We start from the raw sequence: 11,256 nt of genomic DNA on the forward strand, positions 1-11,256 counted from the left end.
TGACTATGGGAATGCTGCAATGGTCGTAAGTGTGAAAAATTGTCATAAGTTACTTTTTTCAGTGTCATTGTAACTTTGAACAGTTACTAAATGAAGTGTACTAAGTTGAGGACTACCTTATTATCCTTATTGGCCTTCCACCTAAATTGAAACTTTATTTTTTAAAATGGTAAAGGGAAATATATTTGGGGAATATATAGAAAGCTTAGAAATAGATTTATGTATTTACTTTTTGCAATGTTTAAATTTATTCTCAGTTGAACTTCTAGAACACAAATTTCAGCAGCAACAATCTATTGCAAATGACTTGCAGGCTTCCCTAAAACATGAACAAGAGAAAGCTTCTGAAATGCACGAATTGCTGAAACAGGAACACACTGCAATATTGAATTTGAAATCAGATCTTTGTGAGAGTAAACAAACAAATGAAAGATTAGAAAAAACTTTACAAAAAAACCAAAATGAAGTAATTCAATACAGGTAAAAATTTCCAAATGGATTCTGTCTTACATTTTTGTTAATCTATTGCTATATTATGAAATCTGTCTCTTTTCTTCCACAAGTTTTTAAACAAGAACTTTGCAATTCTCTGGAGAGTGAGATCTTAGGCACATTTTGGGCAGAGGAAATTGTAGAAGAGGGTAGAGAAGGGAGGGGGAAGTAAGCTATATCCTGGAATGGAAGAGGAAGAATGGGGAGAGTGTCAGCCTACATATCAGCAAAATGTACAAATATTTGTGTGTGTGTACAGCATGTACTTATTTATCATATGTATAAGATACTCCAAAGTAAATTGCATGTGGAAAACCCTTCCAGTAATCTATTATATTTCTGACATAGGGTTAATGTATATTTGTTCTTAAAATTTGCATTAAGAAAAAAGGAAAATGTAGGATTTTCCTGACGCCTTCAGTAGGATTATCCCACTCATAAAATTGTTAGTTCTATTCATGGGAATTTGAATAGAAGGAGGTGCTCTACACCAATTCACTGATTATTTTAGGGTATATAATATCAATCCCCCCTTCTACTACTGTGTAGTATAAAGGCTCATTTCTGAGATTCCTTTAAGTGAATTCTAATTTATAAATGCTCAAATTCTCTTTGGGTGTTTATAGCTTTGTTTATAAAATGCCTGCTTCTTAAATAAAGAAATATTCTTATTAATTTTATTGTGGTAATTAATTTCCTTATTGTTATGATTTCTTATTTTAGTTGCCCTTTTCACATAGCCCTAATTTTGTAATGATACCTACTGTTCCTAGTTTATATTTTCAGCTGGGTGTACACAGATAGAGGAATCATTTTTATATTGTGTATTTCAGTGGCCCCCAACCTTTTTTGTACCACGGCCCGGTACCGGCATCACAAAATGACCCGCGGCCCGGTACCGGCATCAGCACGCATGACAAGGCAAGGCGAGCCGAGTGACTGGACAGCCAGCCGTCCCCCGCTTCTCTCCGCCACCTTCAACTCCTCCTTTGTACCTTTGTCGATGGGCTTCACTTCAGGACGGTCGCTCGGCTCGCCTTGCCTTGGGTGCTGAAAGAATCCTCGCGCCTTAGTTTCGTTCGAAGCCCCCCCCTTCGATGAAACTAAGGCGCGAGGATTCCTTCAGGAGCCAAACGCCGCTTTCCAACCGGAAAAGCTCACCCGGAAGCACTTTCTCGTCAAACAAGATGGAAGTGCCCAGGAAACTGGCGGCCTGGTAGGAAATGTTCCACGGACCGGGACCGGTCGTGGCCCAGTGGTTGGGGACCCCTGCTGTATTTGATGCCAGCATGTATAGATTCATATAAAGAAATTTGACTTTCTATTACCACTGTGATTAAAATTTATAATGTGAAAAATATATTGATTTTATTTTCAGTCATTAAAGGCCCAATTTTCTGAAAAACAGAATGTTTTAAACAATTTTTATAAATAATATTTTGAAATGTTATGTCATAGTTCTGCACTGGAAAATAAAGAGAGAAGTATTACAGCAACACTTGAGAATTTACAGAGGGAACATCTTAAAAACAAAGAATTACAGATTAAGTTGGATGAACAGCAGAAACAGCATAAAATAAAAGAGGATGAAAAATCAAAAGCTATAGAGGTAAAACATCTCATGAAAATGATAACTTATTTCTACAATGTTTTTTATATTCTTGTCTTCAAATCTTGCTCCAAGAAATTTAAACATTCATTGTTCAGAACAAATATAAATAAACATAAATTAATTCATGTAATAATTTTAAATGGCTTGTTTAATAAAACAAAGGAATGCTATAGTTAGATATGTTAGTCCTTTATCCAAAACAAAGAAATTGGAACATGATGTATAGATACATTTTAGGTTCTCTAACTCTATAAGCATTCATTTAGGCCGGTCAGTTAACCACTTGGTTCTATAGCATAGTTTTGGACAAGCAAATAATTCTAGGTAAAATGTCAAGTTGAAATTAATTTAACCATGAATTTCCTAATACATTTAATTGCGTGGGTCAGTGTTCATATCAAACATTCATAATAGTTTTATATATGCTTTGCTACCAGGGAACTGCAAGTTAAATATCTGGAAGATTTTAGAGATTTAGGGAAGGCTAGACTAAATAGATGGAATATAATTTAATATGTTGGTCTTAATAGGGACTCTTTTAATTTTGTACTCTCTGTAAGGTAAAATATTCTATTTGCCTATCAGTTTTTCTGTCATGCCACTAAAAGATCTTTAGTCTGCAACTCCCAAGGCATCTTAGTTCAATAGTTTCAACTACATGTAGTCCTCGAGCTATGATGGCAATTGGCATGGGTTTTTTTTTAATCTCTAAATGAAGCAGTTGCAAAACTGGGATTCTACCAGTTCGCACCTATTTGCTAGAACCGGCTGTTAACTTTCTAAGCAGTTCGGAGAACCGGTTGTTAGAAGAAATCTTTTGTTTTTTTCCACTTTACAGTCCTAATCCTGTAAGGAAGGCGTTCCTTACATTCTGGTGTTGCTTCCAGAAACTGCCTCTCTGTTACCTCTTATTACATTCTTGGCATTCATGACTAGACTTCCTGTCTCCAGAGATTTTCTGGAGATTTTTTTTTCCTCCTTTGCTGGTACTTTGCTTGTGTCCAGCCCAAAATTGACATGTGTAGCCATTTCACTTGGAAACCTGTTGGGAGGAAATACTCCCCTGTTGGAGTTAGTATTTTGAAGAAATAATTGAATAATGAAGCAGAGCTACCAGAAAGAAGCTTTTAATGACAAGGAACCAAGTTGAGTGACATTCAGCAAGACTTCTTGGCTAGCTAGAAATATTGACATTCAAATGTGAGTTTACATACCCTTTCTGAGTTTTGGTCTAAAATTGGTTTTTGGTGAAGTTTAATTCTGTGCTTGGTGACATTTAATCCTGTGTTTATTGATGGGATAATTTTCCCTATTCAACTTCGTTTGGAAGGAAAAAGGTTAATATCTGGTCCTGAAAAGAAACCAGGTTGAGAAATCTGGCTAGTTCCTGTGTCTATTTGTTCTGGTAATTGGTTTAACAAGAAACAGCTACTTTAATTATTTGTATTGTGTTTGAATTTTTTTCCTGCCTCGTGGGTTTTTTTATTTGGGGAAGGGGTCTTCCTTCACTGCTTTAGTGGTATCTGGCAGTGTCCTGTTGGGGTGTGCTTCCAACAGGCAAGATGCAAGCTTGGCACTGATTTTTTTATTGCCTTTCTGGGGCCATGTGATCTTTCCTTAAATCTGGATGGTTTTCTTAGGATAAATTAGGATATATTATGAGGTGAATGAGACCAGCTGGTGTCTTTAAGTGGGTGCAAATGGATCTAAGGATTGCTTCTCCTGTGTGTGCTCTTTCTGGAGAGCTTAAATGACCTCTCTGCTAAACAGTTTCACTTTATGAGCAAGAGTTGGCTGTTGATAGTTGTCATTGCATTTTAACTATTTTAATTCCTCAAAGTGCTCTGGCACTCTGCCTGATTTGTAACTCTGGCTTGCAGGTATTTTTAATCTAATGATTAGGGCAGCTTTTTGCAAGCAAAGAAGCTTTTTGTATTTTTGTACAGGTAATCCTTGACTTACAACAGTTCATTTAGTGACCATTCAAAGTTACAATGGCACTGAAAAAGTGACTTATGACTATTTTTCACACTTATGACATTGCAGCATCCCAGTCACAAGAGGCCAGGTGAGAAGTCCCCCTCAATGTGAGTGATGTCGAGTTGGCCACGCCCACCTAGTCACACCCACCAACTAAGCCACGCCCACATAACCAATTGTTAAAAATTTGAATCCCACCCCTGATGTGACCACATCACTTAACAATCACAATCCCTGCAGTTGCCATTGTTAAGAAAAGAACATAGATAATTAAGCAAGCACCTTCAAACTTTCTGCTGGTTTTCAACAAACAAGATTAGTGGCGAAGCTGACAAGAGGTTGCAAGTCCTAGGTGTCTTGCAAGCAACTACAGTAAATAGTTAAGTGACTGCTGTTGGGTGAGGGAGGGTGCGTGAGGATTGGGAGAGTAGGGGTGTGAGTGCAGAGGGGGTGGACAAGTGGGGGAGACTTACTCAAGTAACTTGCACCCTTTCCTACCAGCTTCCTCATTGATTTTGCTTGTGGAAAATTAGCAGGGAAAATTGCAAATCATGATCATGCGATCTGGAAGGCTGCAATCATTGTAAATACAAGCTGGTTGTCAGGCACCTACATCTCAATCATGTGACCATGGGGAGATGCTGGGACAGCCAGAATTTTGAGGGCCCGTTAACAAATTCCAGTTAGGCTAGGCTAGGGAGGAAGAACTACCTCAAGATCCACTGTCATGGAACACTTATCCAAAACTCTATAAATTAAGTTCCATCTACATTCATTTTTGTTAGCTCAGTATGCCTAAAAGTGATAATACGTCTTGTTTTATTTTATTTATTATAGTACTAACCATGATTTAATTTTGTTTCAAGCCCCAGCCAGATGATATACTTTATGTAACTTATGGTTGTCACATCCTATAGTCTGATCTTATATTTGTCTCTAATTTGATAGCCTGACTGGTGCTTTACCACAATTTTAAAAAAACCTGTATGTTCCTTTCCTGTATGGTTTCATTCTCAGAAAAATGTTCTATGGATTGTTGTTAATAATTCTTAAATATAAAAGAGGACAAAATAATCCAATTGTTTTATTTATTTGCCTCCAAATATACTAAGGTACAAACTTGCCAGGTCAATTACTTAGGAAAAATAAAATTCAAATACTTAAAAAGACTCCTTTCAATAGTTATCTTGCAAAGATAATCTAATATTTAATTTTTATGGTAAAGAAAGCTAGGTGTCAGTATAATCAATTCAGTATAGCATTTTCATTTTCACATAAAGAGAATCTGCCCTGTTTTTTATCATAAATATAAATTTATATAAAATTTATGTCAATATTTAACACCTCATTGTGTAGAGAGGGCATTTCTTTTTGTATCTCTATTTTATTGTATTCCTTGATAAGTGTAATGAATCTGGGGTAGATAGTCATTGGAGCAATTTAATTTATGACTAGAATTTGTCAAAAGTGTCTATCAACAGTCCCAACTTGATTAATTAGGAAAGAAAGACTCCTGGCCCATGATTAGCCAAAAGTGTGCTTTATTAAAGCCAAATTGTTTACAGAAAAGACAAATCTGGATCTGAGATTTTCATGAACAAAAGATACAGTTAATCTTTTCTTGTTCCTGGCCAATCCCTGACTATCAAGTCATTGCCCAATTAGGTATGAACAAATTGTTTGGGAAACGGTCCGTGTCTTCGTGCGCTTGCCGACTCCACATTCGTTTGGTGTGGCCTTGAAATGGCTAGGACTTCTCATGGAAGCTCTATGGCTTGGTTTCGATTCCTCCTGGTTCCTTCCCTGTGTCCCTACCCTCCCTGCTCCCTCCTGCCATTACTGATGTCAGGCTGTCAGCAAAGCTTAGCAAAATGGCAGCCATGACATGGCCCAAGATGCTGAAAAATAAGACAGAAATGTGAAAATTCTAAATATTTTCAAGTTTGATAACACAACTCTCACCCAGTTAAAATCTTCCCTGAGGGCTTTATCAAATTCATTACCCCTGAATTGAATGTTAGATCTACTGGATATGGTAAGGGTGTCAAACTCAAGGCCTGGATTCAGCCTGCAGGGTGCTTAGATCTGACCTACAGGGCTGTCCTGGAAACAGTGAAGGACCGGCCCATGGTGCCTCTGCCAGCAAAAATGGAGCAAAAATTCTCTGTTTTCGGCTGTGATGGCCTTTTGCAGCCCTCTGCCAGCAAAAATGGAGCCCAGGCAGGCTGCGCATGGCCTCCCTGAGCTCCATTTTCACCGGCAGAAGGCTGTCGTGACCGAAAACGGAGCCTCAGCAGGTGACATCAAGCTGGCCACACACACCCAGGCCCCCGAGGCCAAACACAACCATGAAGCAGCCCTCAATGAAATCAAGTTTGACATCTCTGGGAAATGGCATAAAGTTTATGCCCTGCCAGATTCAGTCCAAATTCACAATAGTTTTAAAGAAAAGCCTAACAGCAGTAAATCCACCTCCAAAATATTTTAAAATTTAAATCATATTATCTTCAGCTAATCCACAAAAGCACATTTTTGATTTGTATTGCTATAAATGGCTAGTTTGGAAAACTTCAATCAATTAAAGCATTTCAAATAGATTCACCCTTGCAACACCAATTGAAATGATAAAAGTATATTTACTATTCATGTCTCATTAATTTACTTAATTTTTTAACATATTTTTTTTAAGTGCTTATTAGGACAGAGCCATTCCCTAATTTTATGCTGCTGTTTTATAAATCAATATATCTTTGATTTTATTTAGCTGAAAACACAGATAGAAAGGATGGACCTTCCTTCACTGATGAAATTGTTTCTTTGCATTTCTTAAAGACTATACCTGTCTGGACTCAAATCATAAATTCCATGAAATTGCATTGACTACAGTATTAGGCTTCATACGTATTCAGGTTTGAATTTCTGTGTAATTAATGTAAATATATATTTGTGTTGTACAGGAGTTGCAAGCTGCCTTGGAGTTACAGTGTATTCAGAACAATCAATTAACTGTGGCTTTAGAACATGAACAGTCAGCAAACAATAATCTCCGTAAAGAACTCCAAATTGAACATTCTCGCTGTGAGGCAATATTAACCAAGGATCAGAATAAACTGTCGGAACTGCAGAAAAATTTAGATATTGAAAAAAAACAAAATGCGGATCTGTTAACTGCCTTGAACCATGAACGTGTTTTGACAGAACATCTGACTATGAGATTAAATGATTGTGGGTCTTGCTCTAAAGATTCACTGCAGGAATTGCAAGCACAGTTACAGTTAGAAAGATCCAACTCTACGAAACTTTTGGCTATAATTGAGAAATCACAGCAGCAGATATTTGATTCAAAGAAACAGATAGAAGAAATGCATCTGCACTGTAAAGACTTTCAAGAAGAACATGATCTCCAAAACAGTGTTCACGTTACAGGGTCAGTGATGCAAAGTACAAAACAAGATGTTGTTCATACTTTGGAGGTACAAAGAGAGAAAGAAGCACAAACAAAAATGGGGTGGAAACAATTGCAGTCCGTTGTCAAATCAACGAGAGATCAAGAAATCAGGACAGTACAAGGAGAAAGAAAAACGGCACAGGAGCAACAAACTGAATGTCATTGTCTAAGGGCACTTCCAGAAGCTCAAGAAAATCAAGTAAGAATATCCTATTTTTTTGTTGCCGTAGTAGTATAATGCATTTTACATATAAAAGAATCTACATAGAACTGTAGATTTTGTGGTCCAGCCTATATAGATAATCTGTGCAAGGGCTACTGAAGTGTTTGGAACAAATTGCTCTGTTTGAAGCCTTTGAGTAAAGAACATTAATTGATTGATTTGATTGATTTGTTTTGAGTTGTGTACTACTTTTATTATTTTTATAAACAACTCAAAGCAGCAAACACACCTAATACATATTGCTCTTATTTTCCCCATAACAATCATGTGAGGTGAGTTGGGCTAAGAGGGAATGACTGCCTCTAGGTCATCCAGCCAGCTGACTCTTATATAATCAACACAATAAATGTATTTTATACATACGTACACACATAAAATTAAAAATGATTCAGTCTAAAATAAAACCCTCTCCCTTTATTCCTTCCACTTTCTGCCAAAGTGGTTATCAACAAGAGAGGACTATAGTTGTTAGATTTCCAGTAGATAACATGTTGATTAAAATCTTTATCAAGTTTTTAATGTGGCACAGAAGGATTTCTTCCATATATTAGGCCTTTCTAAGATAATCTAATAAACTCATAATAATATCATGTTTAAAATAATGGCTCCTGTTGACTCCACTTTTATAATTTATATCTTTACGTACCCTTTAACTCCTTTGATTTCCTATTGCCTCCTGCATTGTTAGTGTGAGGAGGAGTTGCAGAACCTGGGAACGCAGTTAAAAGTGGGATCAGCTTAAAATCCTAAGTAACCACAAGCGAACTAAATCCAACCTTCCTTGAATTCTGTTTACCCTTATTTAACTCCAAGTATATGCTAAATATCAATTGAGAATATTCCTGTGCGTAAGCCCAAGTAGCAATAAATCAGTTTAATTGGCCCTTCAAGAGTGGACCTGATCTTTTGCCCCTGACAGATGATCTCAATCCTCACCGATATGTTCAGTTCTGGGCTTTCACAGTCCTTCTCCTTTTTCTTCAATTTAATGCTGCCTTGTTGAGCATGGTAAGATAACTGCTGAGCACATACTACATTCCATGAGATGTAGCCTTCCTTTTTCATGAATTCTTTGAGTAAAAGATCCACGATCACGTAGCTCAAAAGATAGCAGCACAATCTATATAGCTAATTGTTGACTCCTAGAATCCTGTTCCTGTTATCATATGTGAAAGGGTTTTATCCTGATAAGTGGAAGGATTACCAAAACAATATTTATATTTCCATTTTTTTTTTACCTAGGACCTTGTAGTAGTTGAAAATCTTTCGGGGCTTTGTCATTCAGGTTGAATACTCAGATGGATAGTCACCACATTTTGCAGTCTCGGCAATCTGTTCATCATATTCTGGTTGTCCCTGTGACAATACCAGTTTAGCATATTCAGTCCTTATTTCTCTTAGCAAGGAATCACCAACAACCACAAGGTGCCTCTTTTACCCCAAAGGGTTCTTTGGTTTCTCTGTATATAACTACAGAAGGATTAACGCAATTAAAAAAAATCTCAGGATACTCAAATGTTGAGAAGTATATTTCAAATAATATTTTGTCAATTAAAAATCAATAACACTGTCAAGTTCCCTCTGTTTATGAATATATATGAGTGTATGTTTATGCATATACATTATTGGATATAATACAAATTACTGTATTTTTTCATTCCAATAGAATGAATCCACATTACAATATTTGCAAAACTGTGTGAGATTCAAGGAATTGCAACAAATGCTGGAAGACCTGAAGAAACAGGAAATATTATTTAAAAAATATAACCAATTTCCTTCAACAAATAATTATACTAATTTAACTTTTACAACTGATACTGTAAGATTGCATGTTGAACAACAGCTATTGGAAAACATCAGAGAACAGCTGGTTCTTGTTGCTACACATCTTTCTGAGTTTATATATAAAGCTATAGACAAGTGAGTATTCTTTTAAGAATTCTTTTTGTTTTAGAAATAACTTCTAGAAATTGGAGAAACAAGGGGAACTCATCCATTCTAACAATTGTTCACACTGTCTATACCTTTCAAGAAATATCAGTTTCCCTGGGAAAAATGTTAACGGCAATACCTGATATTAGATTTAGATTAGCAATACTTAATCAGAAAGCTTTAATTCAATGATGCATGTAACTCTGTTTTGTGTACTGAATATTAACTGCTTTCCAGATTTTAGATAAGCGCTGTATGAAGATTCCAAGTAGCAGAAATTGTCCCCTGGCCAAAATCATTTTTTGAGGTTGGCTGGTAAATAGTAATTTTATATGACTGCAAAGTTCTACATAAGATTGGTTAATTGTTTTTACATTAACTTATTATCTTTAGTAAGTTGCTTTAGACTAAATATGCAGTTATATATCTGTTTTTTGGGACAGCTACTTGTCACATAGCTACCTATATTAAATTAATTTTTTCTGTCTTGTACTTAACAGAACAGTAAATTGGTCTGCATCAAATGATGAGATAGTTGCAGCCTTACTTCATATATTTGAAATCAAAGAATTACTGGCTTCTTCCAAACCTGTGGTAAGAGGGTGTATTTTCTTTTCATAAATAACTACTTAGACTTGAGTTACAGGTTTTAATTTACAGAAAATCGGCTAATCTCTAGTCTTCCAATAGGATAAAAAAAAAAGTTTAATTATTTATATTCTGCTTTTATTATTTTTTACAAAACTCCAGGCAGCAAACACCTTCCTCTTTCCTTTACAAAGCTGTGAAATATCACATCAGTTTTGAATTAGGTACAGGAAAATCAAAACACAATTTGATGTTCTCTACTCAGATTTCAGTGCAACATAGTCTAGATCCGTATTAAAAATGGCAAGAAAACTCCCACAGTAGCAACCTATTTTTCTAAGCTTTGTTGTTTGAAAAGACTCTAGCAAAATCTTGGCATAACCTATGATTTTGTCCTTTAAATGGTCTAAAATAAATTGACTATTCTTATAGTATTATAATATAGCATTTTATATTATTGTATTAGATAGATAGATAGATAGATAGATAGATAGATAGATAGATAGATAGACAGATAAAGAAAAGAAAGAAAGAAAGAAAGAAAGAAAGAAAGAAAGAAAGAAAGAAAGAAAGAAAGAAAGAGAGGGAGGTGGAGAAGGGATCAGGGAGGATGTATAAGGATGCAAAGAAGCAGGCTTCTGAAGGTTGCACAAGGATGTGTGAGTGGCTGGCACATGTATAGAGCTGGAGGAGGGTGCACAGGTGCAGCAGACTTAGACCAGCAACTTGCAACATTCCTTACTGGCTTCCCCATTGACTTTCTGGAGAAGCCAGAAGAGAAGGCCACAAGGGGCAATCAAGTAGGAATGAGGCATTGCAACTGGTCTTAAGTGTAAGTGTAAACCAAGTGCATAGATCATAATCTCATGATTGCAGGGATGCTGGGACAGCCAAATCTCGGGACTAGTTGTAACCATCATTTGTTCAACACTATAACTCCAACGGTCAATGAAAAAATAGCTGTAAGTCGGGGGGTTA

The 11,256-nt window shown here is 36.2% G+C and overlaps 1 protein-coding gene across 2 annotated transcripts in view; it reads left to right on the top strand.

Annotated features, from left to right (window-relative positions):
* Window positions 1–11,256, top strand: part of PCNT (pericentrin) — a 79,227-nt gene that overhangs the window by 55,644 nt on the left and 12,327 nt on the right. For both annotated transcript variants that reach the window (XM_087919448.1, XM_026707598.2), the window contains 5 exons: window positions 258–480; window positions 1,951–2,101; window positions 7,042–7,731; window positions 9,422–9,678; window positions 10,191–10,284. In XM_087919448.1, coding sequence (XP_087775574.1) covers window positions 258–480; window positions 1,951–2,101; window positions 7,042–7,731; window positions 9,422–9,678; window positions 10,191–10,284 — 1,415 coding nt within the window. The remainder of the gene's footprint in view (window positions 1–257; window positions 481–1,950; window positions 2,102–7,041; window positions 7,732–9,421; window positions 9,679–10,190; window positions 10,285–11,256) is intronic.

This window comes from Pseudonaja textilis, chromosome 1, assembly GCF_049901715.1.
Source record: "Pseudonaja textilis isolate UNSWEBS1 chromosome 1, rPseTex1.2, whole genome shotgun sequence".
Lineage (NCBI taxonomy): Eukaryota > Metazoa > Chordata > Lepidosauria > Squamata > Elapidae > Pseudonaja > Pseudonaja textilis.